At 42.5% G+C, this 14,418-nt stretch overlaps 1 protein-coding gene across 1 annotated transcript in view; it reads right to left on the bottom strand.

Annotated features, from left to right (window-relative positions):
• The window catches only part of LOC150084620 (uncharacterized), a 582,065-nt gene that overhangs the window by 312,171 nt on the left and 255,476 nt on the right, over positions 1-14,418 (bottom strand). The window contains exon 9 of the mRNA XM_090376306.1: positions 12,458-13,615. Within this exon, the coding sequence (XP_090232432.1) occupies positions 12,458-13,615 (1,158 nt within the window). The remainder of the gene's footprint in view (positions 1-12,457; positions 13,616-14,418) is intronic.

The following is a 14,418-nucleotide window of genomic DNA, read 5'->3' as shown; positions in this document are numbered from 1 at the left end:
TCTGTTTATAGTGGATGTATATATCCGGCTGACACTTTTGTCTTACTCATTCGCTGTATGTGAGCTTTAGCTTTTGTTTTCTTAAACTGCATCAGGTTAGCAGTGGTTGGGTGTTTACAAAAAAAAAAAAAATTTAGTATATAATCTCTTTTTTACTTTGCTACTGGCTTCATTCCACCAAATTTTTGGATGGCACCAGGGTACTGAAAGATGTTTTAGATATGGTGGATTTTGTTGCTGCCATTATCTGGTGAATGAGGAGATGATCTGAATATCTAAATGTGCCATACTTCAAGACTGTTTTTATTTCAGTTTGAGGATGACAGTTAGTCCAGATTTTGCATATTGCTAGAAGTGACCTATCGGCCAAAAAAAAAAAAAAAAAAACCCCTTTCCCATTTCATCCATCCATTCATTCCAAATGTTTGTCTAGTTCTGCCTGGAGTGTATTTAAGTTGTTGACCTCTACTACAACAGTTTGGCTTTAATTTTGACTTGGCGCATTATGGCATCAGTTGCCAATGTGCCATTAAACACTAAACCAACCAACTACAACAGATGAAACTTCGTTCCAACTATCAACCACCCGCTGACTAAAGGCAAATTTCCGCACATCAATTCTACAATTGTCTTTCCTCAATTTGAATTTATGCCCCCTCAGGTGAGTAATCTGAGCAAGAGGAAGAATCCCATTAGCATTGAGCTAGCTCAATCCATTCAAGGCCTTATACACATCAATTAGATCATGCAGTTGCCAGCACCTCCGTAGCCAGGTGGGCAGGAGCAGCAGTGCGTAGCACACACTTCTTGATAAGACCAGAGTTCAAGCCCGTGACCACCAAATACGGAGGATGTGGAAAGGTCAGGGAATGACCACCACATATACCCAGAGCAATATGGCCTTAGTTGCTAATGCTCCTAAAAACCAAATAACAACAACAACACAGCTGCCTAGTCTAAAGAAGCTGTAATTTGCAGAACTTAAGCCTTTAAATACACATACATATATGGTTATACCCAGTTTATTAACAAAACAAATTATAATAAAATATAATAAGATAAAACCAGTAGCTTTCGGGACGCGTGTCCCTTTGTCAACTGACAAGTTAATACAAATTTTGAATACAATACAACGAGCAAAGTGGCACGTTAATCATGCGTCATTGTTGTTGCACGGACGTGTGCTGCTTCTACGCCACTGATCATCCAGCAATAAAACGGTAGTTTCCAGGATGGGATGTAGACGCATGCCTTTCTGGCGATTTAATGCCTTAGAATTGTTTATTATGTTGAGTGACTCTAGCCATAGGCGGTGGCGAAAGTTTCGTGAGTGGTCCACTATCTCAAAGTCCCGTTTGGGGTCAAGATCGTGGTTGGTGGCCCAAAAATGTTCCGCGACCACGGACTGGTCAGTTTCGGCAAGCCGGATTGCTCTGTCGTGTTCCGTGAGGCATTCTTGGAGACGTCTTGATGTCTCTCCTATGTAGCAACTGTTACAGTCTCTGCAGGTGATACGATACACCACATTGCTGCGTAAGACAGGTGTGACAGCGGTCTTCACGTTGGAGACAAGTGACCGTAGGTTCCTGCAGGGTAATTGCACACATTTGATGTTGTAGCTTCTAAGGACCTTCGAGATGCATCCTGACACTCCTGGATAATACGGAATGTAGGCGGACGATATACCGACTTGCTTCGGAGGTCTTGGGTTGGATGTGAGTTCTTCTGCCTGTAACAGGCATCTGCTTAGTACATGGGGTGGATAACCGCATCTGGTTAAGTCCATCTTCACGCGGGAGATCTCGTTACGCCTAATTGTGTCGGTGCTGGAATGGCTCCAAGCCCTGGAGAATAGGGTGCGGGCAGTGCTATTGAGATGGCTTGGTGCGTGGCCGGACCCGTAGTTGGTGAATTGACCGCACCACATGGGTTTGCGGTATACTGAGGTCTCTAGACGTGGGCCTACGTGATGTACCAGGACGTCTAGAAACAGGAGCGAACCGTTCACCTCTGATTCTATGGTAAACATGATAAAATTAGATAGGGAGTTGAGATATTCCAGCAGTGTAGTTTCATGTGGTGTATCGTATCACCTGCAGAGACTGTAACAGTTGCTACATAGGAGAGACATCAAGACGTCTCCAAGAATGCCTCACGGAACACGACAGAGCAATCCGGCTTGCCGAAACTGACCAGTCCGCGATCGCGGAACATTTTTGGGCCACCAACCACGATCTTGACCCCAAACGCGACTTTGAGATAGTAGACCACTCACGAAACTTTCGCCACCGCCTATGGCTAGAGTCACTCAACATAATAAACAATTCTAAGGCATTAAATCGCCAGAAAGGCATGCGTCTACATCCCATCCTGGAAACTACCGTTTTATTGCTGGATGATCAGTGGCATAGAAGCAGCACACGTCCGTGCAACAACAATGACGCATGATTAACGTGCCACTTTGCTCGTTGTATTGTATTCAAAATTTGTATTAACTTGTCAGTTGACAAAGGGACACGCGTCCCGAAAGCTACTGGTTTTATCTTATTATATTTTGTTTTGTTAATAAACTGGGTATAACCATATATATATGTGTATTTGAACTATGGACCCCAGTACTCCAGGCCCATTTGTTACCAACTTAAGCCTTTCTTGGTAACACCAAGAAAGGCACCATCGATATCAAGTGGACCAATCTGATTCATCCCCTTCCTTCTAGAGTTTACATAAGTAAAGAACTCTTTGCTGTTTTTCTTTGCATCCTTTGCCAAAGATTTCTGATAATCTGCCTTTGCCTGCCTAACCTCCTTTGTGACTTGGTTACAGACCAGCTTATATCTACCCCTCGACGTGGGCACCTGTACGTGGTGAGGGGAACTCCCAGTGATGCTGCTGGTTTTCCAGATTAGCATCACTGGGATCTAACGCCCATAACTTGGTTCCAGGGTTGCATCTTTGGAATTCGGCGTGTGCAGCCGTGCGCCGCGACCCATGGATTTCGGAAAGGGGGATCCCCGTGGTTGAGGAGCCCAGCCTTAATACACCACCTTGGCCCCTGCTTCGACAAGACGGGAGGTCCCGAACCGGCCCGACTAGGATCAATCGGCGGGTGGTTTTTTACTGCTAGGGTCAACTGCGTTCCAATAAGTCTCCCTCCCTTTGGTCCTGGGACAGGATAAAGACTTATTGGTAACGTGGGTACGGTGCTCCTAAGCGAACTCGGCGTCCCATTCACGTACGCAGTATCTGCTAGTTCACGAGTGGGCGTCCCCTCGTAGGGCTCCGTGGTGGGTGAGGTACTTAGGCATTAGACACCTTCTCTTTACTCTTATGAGTAATTTAAATTCTATTTCTTCTGGGGCCCCAACAAGGCTCCTACCTAACCGATCAGATGAGAATGACACCAATTCTGCCAAAAGAGCCAGAACTGAGGATAAACCACCATATATAACACTGCTTTTCCTCATTCTCCATTCCACCGGAGAGCAGTCAATTGGGAAGATGTCACCCTTCTTCATCCAGAAAGGATAAGAAGGTTGGCAGGATCACCAAAATCCGTAAAAACAGCTGCGTTCTGGTGATCTTTTACTCGAAGCTTTAAACACAAAGCAAGCAAAAAGAATATTAAACGCGACATCCATAGGGGAATACCGATCAATGTAACACCCCACAAAACTTTGAACTCTTCACGCTGTGTCATTTCAGAGTGGGATCTTCTTCATGTCTCTGAAGAAGAGATCTGCTCTGAACTAAAAGACCAAGGAGTGACAGCTGTCAAGAGAATATCAATGCGGAAGGAAGGGAATCTCGTCCCTACCTGAGTTCTCATCCTAACATTTAACACCTCCAAGGCCTCCTAGTTCCATCAAGGCAGGGTATTTAAACTGCCCAGTGAGGATCTATATTCCAAACCCAGTGAGGTGTTTTAAATGCCAAAAATATGGCCACTCACAAACGGCTTGTCATGGTAACCCTGCCTGTGCTCGATGTGGTGCGAAAGACCACGAGAGCAAGGAATGTTCAGCTTCTAAACCGATCTGTGTAAATTGCCAACAAGATAATCCTGCCTACTCCAGAGCATGCCAGCGGTGGAAGGATGAAAAAGAGATCAAAAAATTGAAAACGGAGCTGAATATCTCCTACCCAGAGGCTAGAAAACGCATTCAACCAATAAATAGCGGGAAGCCTTCATATGCCCAGAAGGTTTCTGCAAAGTGCCCTATCGGTACACAAACTGAGATGACTGTACCACCAAGAGAGTCATTCACACCGATTGCCCGCTATTTATTGAGTTCACAAAAGCCCACCAAAAAAATGCAGTCAGCTGCCACTCCTATATCCGTACCTCCTAATGCTCCACCACTACCAAAACCAAGTGGTAAAGAGCCAACAGTAATAACAGAAACAATGGATGTCCAGGACAAGGAGGTACCGGATGAATCAATCTTGGAACTCTTTGCGGAGGAAGAAATGGACACGGGACAGTGTCCATTCTTCCCCAAAAAAGATAAATCCAAGATTGACAAAAGTAAGCCCTCAGCACCTTGGAAGCCACCTGATGGACCCACCAAGCCAAAATAATGGCTAAATTCCTACAATGGATTTGTCGTGGATTCCGGTGAAATATTGATGACATCAAGGCCCTCCTGCAAAAGCACGAGCCAGTTTGCTTTTGCTTGCAGGAGACTTATCTGAAGGCAAACGATGATCCCACAACGCATAACATCACAATTTTTCGTAAGGATAGAATTGCGGATGGTCCTGCTCATGGAGGAGTGGCTATCCTTGTGGGCAACCAGAGCCCAGTTCAGCCCTTGCTAATTACAACTAGCAGAGAAGCTGTTGCAATTCGCCTTACAGTGAGATTTTTATTAACGGTCTGCTCTATTTATTTGTCACCTGGGACTGACATCTCCCAGGAAGACCTTAATGATCTTGTAACGCAGTTGCCTCCCCTTTCTTACTTCTCGGGGATTTTAATGGACATAATACCCTGTGGGGTAGTGCTAATATCAACGGAAGGGGATGAGTCATAGAGCGTATGCTAAATGACAATGACCTTTCCCTTTTAAATACTGGAACAAACACCTTCCACATGCCTACCCGTACTTTTTCTGCCATTGATCTCTCTATCTGCTCCCCCTCTCTACTCCCGTCACTTACTTGGGAAGTGGAGGAGAACCCATATGGAAGTGATCACTTCCCTGTGATAACCTCTTTACATAGTGGGAGACCGTGTCTTCCTTTCAGGTTACCACAGTGGAAGATGGATCAGGCTGACTGGACTGCCTTCCAACATCAGGCAAATTTTGACCTCAGTACCGTCAGTCAGGAGCCTATCAATGATGCAGTAACGTACATCACAAAAATTATCGTCCAAGCAGCTGCGAATGCTGTTCCAAAAACATCTGCCCGGTTTCCACCATTTCCCAAACCTTGGTGGAATTCACAATGCACAACAGCAAAAAGGCTCCAAACCAAGCGTGGGGGATATTTCGCCGATATCCTACCACGACCCACCTTATAGCCTTTAAACGTGCAAGAGCCAAAGCACGCTACATCCGCCGCCAGAGTCAAAAGGAATCGTGGATCCGTTTTACTTCATCAATTACTCAGTCCACTAGTACTAAGTTGGTCTGGGACAAAATCCGGAAAATATACATCCCACCCTTCTTCAATCCTAGATTATAATGGATGCACTATTGCAGATCCAACTGCAATAGCCAATTCTTTTGGGGAAACATTCTCTAACATTTCTGCAACATCTTCGTATTCCCCAGAGTTCCTGGTCCTGAAACATAAAATCGAAAAATAGGCACTTAGTTTTAAGTCTAAGAGCGTCTATCCGTACAACAGGCCATTCACTATACACGAACTGAAAAGAGCTCTTATTCTTTCCAAAGCAAGTGCTGTTGGACCAGATGGTATCCATTACGAAATGATTAAGCATCTTTCACCAAAATCTATGGATTATCTGCTCATTCTGTATAACAGAATCTTTATTGAAGGGCAGTTTCCCGATTTCTGGCGCAAGGCAATCGTTCTTGCCTTTGCTAAGCCAGGAAAGGATCCAAAAGTCACTACCAATTATCGTCCTATTGCTCTGACTAGCTGTCTGTGCAAAATCCTGGAGAGAATGGTTAATTTTCGTTTAATCTGGTATTTAGAATCAAATGACCTTCTCTCCAACATTCAGTGCGGCTTCCGAAGGAACGGGTTCACTTTGGACCATCTTATTAGACTGGAAACATTCATCCGGGATGCTTTCCTAAAACGCGAACACTTGATGTCAGTGTTCTTTGACATGGAGAAAGCGTATGACACAACTTGGAGATTTGGCATCTTAAAAGATCTGCATAGCCTTGGTCTTAGAGGGCAACTCCCCGTTTTTATTAAAAACTTTCTAGCCAATCGATCTTTCCAAGTTCGTGTGGGATCCTCACTCTCTCGTTGTTTTAGCCAAGAGGAGGGAGTACCACAAGGATCAGTTTTAAGTGTCACGCTTTTCACCATCAAAGTAAATTCCATCGCAGAACAACTTCCTCCAACCGTAAACAGTGCCCTCTATGTTCATAACTTTAGCATATTTTGTCAGTCATGCAACATGAGGGTTATTGAAAGACAACTGCAAAAATCCACTGATCGCCTTAATTCCTGGGCACGTGATAATGGCTTCAGGTTCTCGCCGGGGAAGACCGTTTGCATACATTTTTGTCGTAAGTGTAATCTTCATCCTGAACCTGAGTTAAGGCTCGGACAAAATGCTATTCCAGTAGCGGTGGACACAAAATTCTTGGGACTCGTATTTGATAAAAAGCTGACCTTTCTGGATCACATCGTTCAACTCCGCACAAAGTGCACAAAAGGGCTGAATATTCTGCGCTCTCTTTCCTCTACATCTTGGGGTGCGGATCGATGCATCCTACTACGCATCTACCGTGCACCTTTACGATCCAGACTAGATTACGGGTCCCTGGTATACAATTCGGCCAGAGACAGTGTACTTTGTTGGCTGGATCCTGTCCGTACCGCTATTGGAGCATATCGAACATCTGTCCAGAGCTTATACGTCGAAGCAAACGAAACGCCGTTATCGCTTCGACGTAAGCAGTTGTCTCTAAAGTATGCTTTAAAACTGAAATCCCTGCCAGACCATCCTACGTGGCCATTCGTTTTTCAGCCACGATGGGAAAATTTGTACAACATCCGTAAGACTGCCAATCGTCCTTTTGGTATTCGTCTCCAAGAGCTACTCAAAGAACTTAATATCAAGGTAGACAAGGTTGCCCAAACACCAAAGCAACCCCTGAGTAACATCCTAACTGTACTGCACAGTTGGAATGTTACTCTCGGGTTACTTCTACCCATGCAGTTACTTCAACCATTCTAATATGCAGTAATTTACATTTGTCAATGTTAATCTTCAGTTGCTACCTCTCAGTCCATCTGCTCAACTTTTCTAGATCCTATTGCAGTGGCATACCGTCCTTACTGTCATTAACAACCCTACCAACCTTTGTATAATCGCAAACTTGGACATTAAACCTGATATACCTTCATCAATATCATTGATAAATATAGAAAGCAATAATGAGCTCAACATGGATCTCTGGGATACTCCACTAATAATGTTAGTCCATATAGAGCAGTGTCCATTGATTACCACTCTCTGTTTTCTCCCACTCAATGATCCCTTTATCCAAATTGCCAACTTGCCCTTAATGCTATAGTCTCCAGTCTGTGGTGACCATCTATACTGTTCCAAATTGTACAGTAGTCTTCCATGTGCAACAGCATGAAAAGCTTTCCTAAAATCCAACTATATAATATCAAAATTATTTTTTGCATCCAGTTCCTCGGAGAACATATGTATCCAATCAAATTGGTCACACAAGAAACCCATGCTGTGTCTAAACTATATCTGTAGTCTTGTCTAGATGATTCTGCAGTGCTTCTTTAACTAGTCACTTCATTATATTTCCCAGAACAGAAGTGAAACTAAAAGGTCTGTAATTACTTGTGTCACCTTTTGATCCCCACCTCCTTTGTGAACTGGGTATACATTTGCACATCTCCAGTCTGTGGTGACCATTTATGAGGCCTAAGTCAAATGGCCTCATAAACATGGTCAAGGGCCTGCTTTTTGCTGCCTACTTTAATATAACTGGATAGATCCCATCCATTCCAGGTGCCTTCTTATTTTTAAATTCAACAATTTCTCCTCTAATTTGCATTTGTCAATGTTAATCTTCAGTTACCATCTCTCAGCCCTTCTGCTTCTTTATTACAAAATCATTGAACTCCCTGTTAGAATATCATAAGCTTCTGGCCTCCACCTCTCTCTACAAAAGTCCTCATTTGTGAATGTAGAAGCAAAATACTCATTCAGTTTATCAGCTACCTGAGCACAAACATCAAAATTCAAACCATTGATATCGAGAGGACCAATCTGATTCATACCCTTCCTTTTAGAGTTTACATAAGTAAAGAAGTCTTTATTGTTTTTTTTTGCATCCTTTCCCAAAAATTTCATGTAATCTGCCTTAACTTGCCTACCCTATTTTGTGACTTGTCACAGACCATCTTATATCTACCATAACTCATCTGTGTCTCCTGATATCCATTTAGACCTAAACCTTGAACAGTATTCAGTATTTATTAGTTTGGTATAAAATGCCTAGCGGCCTCCAAGATTAATTCCTTGAATGCTACCCATTCAGAATTTGTTGTTGGTAACATCAGTTGGTCCCACTCTAGAGAATTTAAAAACTGTCTCACACCACTGTAATCACCTTTACAAAAGCAAAAACCCTTCCCTTTATCCCTGATGGTATTTACATCTTTGAGTAAATCCAACATCAGTACATGATCACTGCCACTTAGTGGTTCCTTTATGTTACCAACAGAAAATTCTAAATGAGAAGCATTCAAAGAATTAATCTTGGAAGCCACTAAGCTTTTCATACCAATTAAGAAATACTGTTCAAGGTTTAGGCCTAAATGGATGTCAGATGAACTAATGAGATTCGTGGCAGAGAAGAAAAATACATGGGATACATATAAATTACTTAACAGGTGAAACAGAAGCCTATGGAACATATAAGCTGGTCTGTAATCAAGTCACAAAGGAGGTTAGGTAGATTACGAGAAATCTTTGGCAAAGGATGCAAAGAAAAACAGCAAAGAGTTCTTTACTTATGTAAACACTAGAAGGAAGGATATGAATCAGATTGGTAAACTTGATATCGATGGTTCAACTGTTGATGGTCCTGCTCAGGTAGCTAACAAACTGAATGAGTATTCTGCATCTACATTTTTACATGAGGAGTTATTCAGGGAGGGGAATACCAGAGGTGTATTACACTATACACCTCTGGTATTCCCCAGAACGACTTTAATAATTGAGAATTTTTTTTAATAATTGAGAGCAAAGTGGAGGAGAAATTGTTGAAGAAAAACATAAATAAGGGATTTATGAGATTCTATGTACTAACTAGCGGCTGGCCTGCGAACACCATTTTAGAGCTGTACCCTCGAAATGTAAGGAAGATTGGATCTCGCCGTGATGTTCATCATGACCTCAAAAGTCATCAGTCATACTGCATGATGGAAGAGATGGCGAAGGGTTAACTGCAACTTAGCTCTGAAGAATAAATGTGGGTTCCACCACTTAAAGCCTCCAATAAGCAAAGTGGTGGTATTGTACCCGTTGATGAGTCATCTATCACCTAGTATTGCCTGATAACGCAGAGGGGTGGCATTCCTCCATTTGGCGTGGATGCCACACCTTGACCCCTGCTTTCGTTGGCTCACACCTGGGTGATCAGCCAGTGTGCTTGTGCACGGAGGTTATACCCAGAATTACTAACAGTTCCACCATCTTGAAGGTGCAAGCAGAGCATTTGGCTGTCACAGACCATCCAGACTTTGCCGAAATTGGATCCATTTGGCTTGAAAGTCACCCGAATATCAGTTCCATCAGCGTTTTAGACTAGCAGGTAGCAAGTACAGCTTGTCTGGCATATCTCAGAGAATGTCTGTGATATTATGTGGTCACAAGGAACTGGATGCAAAAAACTATTTTGATATCATATACTTGGATCTTAGGGAAGCTTTTGATACTGTTGCACATGGAAGACTGCTTTACAAATTGGAGCAGTATGGCATTAAGGGCAATATACTGCTATGGATAAAGGGATGGTTGCGTAGTGGGAAGACAGAGACTGGCAATGAATGGACTCTAATCTTCGTGGACTAATGTTATTAGTGGAGTCCCCCACTAATAACAGTTTCAGTGCTGTGTCCATTGTTGTTTTCTGTATTTATTAATGATATTGATGATGGTATATCAGGCTTAATGTCCAAGTTTGCAGATGATACAAAGGTTGGCAGGATTGTTAATGACACTAATGACAATACGCTACTGCAAGAGGATCTAGAAATGGTGAGCTGATGGGCTAAGAGGTGGCAACTGAGGTTTAACATTGACAATTGTAAAATACTGTGTATGGGTAGCAGTAACACCAGAGTAACATATCAACTGTGTGGTACTACACTCAGTGTGGTAGAGAATGAAAAGGACATGGGAGTAATTGTGCACTCAGATATGAAGTTTTCTGAGCAGTGCAGATAGTCTTCAAGAGTAGCTCATGGTGTCTTTTTAATGATACAAGAATTTTTCTAGCAGGGATACGGAGGTGATTATCCCTATAAGGCAATAGTCAGGACACATCTTGAGTACTGTATAAAGATCTGGAGCCCTCATTTTATTAAGGATGTAGAGCTGTTGGAACAAGTACAGAGAAGGCCAACAAGATTAGTAAATGGAACAACGGGTTGCAAAAGGCTTAAGATTTGTAAATTACAGTGTCTGGTGACTAGGCACCTGCAAGGTGATATGACTGATGTGTATAAGGCCTTGAATGGTTTGAGCAAGCTCAAAGTTGATTTGATTCTTCCTCTTGCCCAGATTAATTGATTGGGGGACAAAAATTCAAATCGAAGAAAGACAGTTTTAGATTAGATGTGTGGAAATTTAGCCTTTAACCAGTGTGTGTTGATTGCGGGAACAAACTTCCATCTGTTGTTGTAAAATTTGACAGCTTAAATAAATTCAAGGCTTTTTTGTTTTGTTATTTGGTTTTTAGCAGCATTAGCAACTAAGGCCATACTGCTCCGAGAATATGTGGTGGTCATTCCCTGACCTTTCCGCATCCTCCGTATTTGGTGGTCATGGGTTCGAACCCTGGTCTAATCAAGAAGAGTGTGCTGCGCACTGCTGCTGCTCCTTCTCACCTGGCTACGGAGGTGCCCTAAATTCAAGGCAGAACTAGACAAAAATTTTGAGCTAATGGGTTTGTGAAATGGGAAGGTTTTTCTTTCCCCCCACTTTCACTAATGCTGTATAAGTTTGCTTTCTTGCATCATATGCCTCTACTAATGCTAATGCTAAAAGGAAGCAAATTAAAATACAAATATACAGGGGGGATTCACTACCAGTGCGACACTTGCAGGAGGTGTAGGGAGCACAAAGACGAATTGGAATCACATAGCATTGCAGTTTCTGAAATGCCTTCGTCATGCGGTAGAGGACGTTGAACGGGAGGTCGCGTAAACAGCGATCCCGCTGGAAGTCAGCATTTGCGAACCGTTTCTGTTGAAGAAACCAAGTAGCAAAAGTCCTCCGGAGTGGATAATCCGCAGGCTCCAATGATTGGATGCGTTGCAGATGGTATGAACTCATTTGGTTTGTTGACAGTATCCTCCATACAGTGGATTGGGAAATACCCAATCGTTGGCCTATCGCTCGAGTACTCGTACTCGGATTGCCTTCTGCGAGACGTAGTGACATTCTCCTCATTGTCTGGCATCCTCATCATTCGCTCTCGATTCATGGTACCTCTCGTGAAACAACCAGTCTCACGTAACCTTCTGTGCACACGTGCAAAAATCGTATAATGAGGAGCACGCCTGTGCGGGAAACATTCCTGGTACAAGCGCAGAGCAGTGCGCCCGTTACAGTCCGCAGCTCTATACGCGAGGTGCATGTCGGCCAGTTCAACGTTTGAATACTCGTCCATCCTACTGCCTCGGGAACCGGTTCTCAAATGCTGACTTCCAGCAGGATCGCTGTTCACGCGACCTCCCGTTCAACGTCCTCTACCGCATGATGAAGGCATTTCGGACCCTGCAATGCTATGTGATTCCGATTCATCTTTGTGCCCCCTACACCTCCTGCAAGTTTGTCGCACTGGCAGTGAATCACCCTGTATATGCTAAAGTTATGATTACTATCAACAGATACTTGTTATCCACCACAAAAGGAAAAATTCATATGAACGTCGAAACAACCTTCCTCTTCTTCTAAGCAATTCAAACAAAGAATTCAATTTAATTGAAACCTACTAAAGGAACAATTTCAAGAAAGGAGAACATAAAACAAAAATCATATGCTTACCTCTGGTCTGTGTTTTCTTTTTATTTTCATTGGACTTGTTGGGAGACTAGTTGGACTAAGGAACACATCATCATCGTTACTATCCTCTCCTATTCGGCTTTTCGTGAGATTGACAACTCCACTACTGTTAGAACGTAATGTAGTACCAGATGCTATACAATTTGCCATTTGCATAATCTCTATTTCACCAACAGTAAACTGCGAACAACTTTGTTCATTTGAGAATTCATTCATGGAAGAAATAAGAAAAGCATTTTTTGTCAAAGTATTGGAGTCTTGAGCACTGGCTATCATATCAGATTTACAAACACTGATCTGCATTTCAGAGAAATCATCTGTTAATGGATGTGAATCTGGGATATCTTCAGGTAGTAAAACTGGAAGCATAGGTTCTTCAGAATTAAGAGATCCAAACTCATCTTCCTGTTGCAATTGTTGAATTGCTAGAGGATGATCAGATGATAAAGAAATTGGTGGTGTAAGTTCTGGTGGTATACTACTAGAAGTAATTTGATTAGTATGAGATGAAGCAGTAACAGAACTAGAGTTTCCGGTTCGAAGTAATGACTCCCCTGGATCTGAACCAGTTCTGGATGTGCGTTTTGCAACTACTTTCCTTCGAAGTAAGTCTGCCAAGGCACTACTTGTGTATGTGGTACATGGCCGTTTTGGAGGGATGAAATGGTCAGAATCAGAATGTCTGCGAAGCTTCTCAACTGGAGGATGAGGAACACGAAACTGCTGTTTAAGTTCATTAATTTCTTTTTGCCAGTTACATGATATGGAACTGTCACTTGTATTTGTTGCCGAGTCGAAAGATAAACAAGACTGACTAGTTACAGGAAAATTCGTAAATACAGATCCTTCCTGAGCAGGTGGACTCAGAACTGAATGTTGTGTTACTTGTGTGTTAAATTGGGATGAATTAACTTCTTGGTTGACTTGTATGGCAGTCTGTTCTGTTGTTTGATAGTAACTTGTTCTTCCAATGGATGTTGATGGTGTCAATGCTGTTTGTAATGTTTGTGGTCCAAATGTTCTTCGCTGAATAATCTTCTCTTCAATAAGTGCTCTAACATTTGTGCTGGCTGTCTGAAGAGGAGGATGATGGGAAGTGCCATTGGGTTTACGATCACCTTTCTTCAGTTCATTTTCTTGCTAAAATAAGGAATACACAAAGGATGAAAAATTACACCACAATTAAAAGAAATTCAGGTTATATGAAATAGTAAACTCTCAGTCAACACTCATTGTTACTAAATAAAGCTTTAGTGATAATGACAAGACATTATCACTAATGACAAGTACTTGGGTATTAACTTGTGTATTATTCTTAACAGGAAAGACTGCTACTACAGGGATGGGATAGACTTATATAGAAAGAGTGCAAGAATATTTGCTGATGCTATCGAGGCAGTGTTAGGTGGGTCGGAAAACTACTAGCTTCGGGGGAACAAGGACTAATAGATTAACAGTAGCCATTGGCAGAGGTGAAAGTGATTCTTGCACTGCTTCTATTGGGATGAGCAGCAGCCTGGAAAACAAGATGCAGAGTATTTCAGAAACTGCTGGAAGTCACTGCGGTAAAGTAAACACATGGGTTGTGTTAGGGTAGCTAAGAATAGGAACAGATGCATGTATACTTGCATGTACACCAATGCTAGGAGTTTGGTAAATAAATTTGATGAATTTGAGGTATTGCTCAGAACATCAAAGGCAGATACTGTTGGGATATCAGAGACGTGGTGTCACACAGATATAAGGAATGAAGAACTGGAATTTGGGGAGTACAATGTGTATAGGAAGGGAGAAGGGGTTATACTATTAGTTAAGAAACACATAAAATCCAAGGAATTGAAGCCAGTCGACATCGCTGGACAGTGCAGTCAGTTTGGTGTGACATAAGCATTGGAAGATCAAAATTCAGAGCGAGAGTATGTTACAGGCCTAATGATTCTGAT

Source organism: Mastigoproctus giganteus, chromosome 6, assembly GCF_048544385.1.
Source record: "Mastigoproctus giganteus isolate SK-2022 chromosome 6, ASM4854438v1, whole genome shotgun sequence".
Taxonomy (NCBI): domain Eukaryota; kingdom Metazoa; phylum Arthropoda; class Arachnida; order Uropygi; family Thelyphonidae; genus Mastigoproctus; species Mastigoproctus giganteus.
The sequence above is the reverse complement of the archived record's forward strand: the minus strand, read 5'-3'. Positions and strand labels throughout refer to the sequence as shown.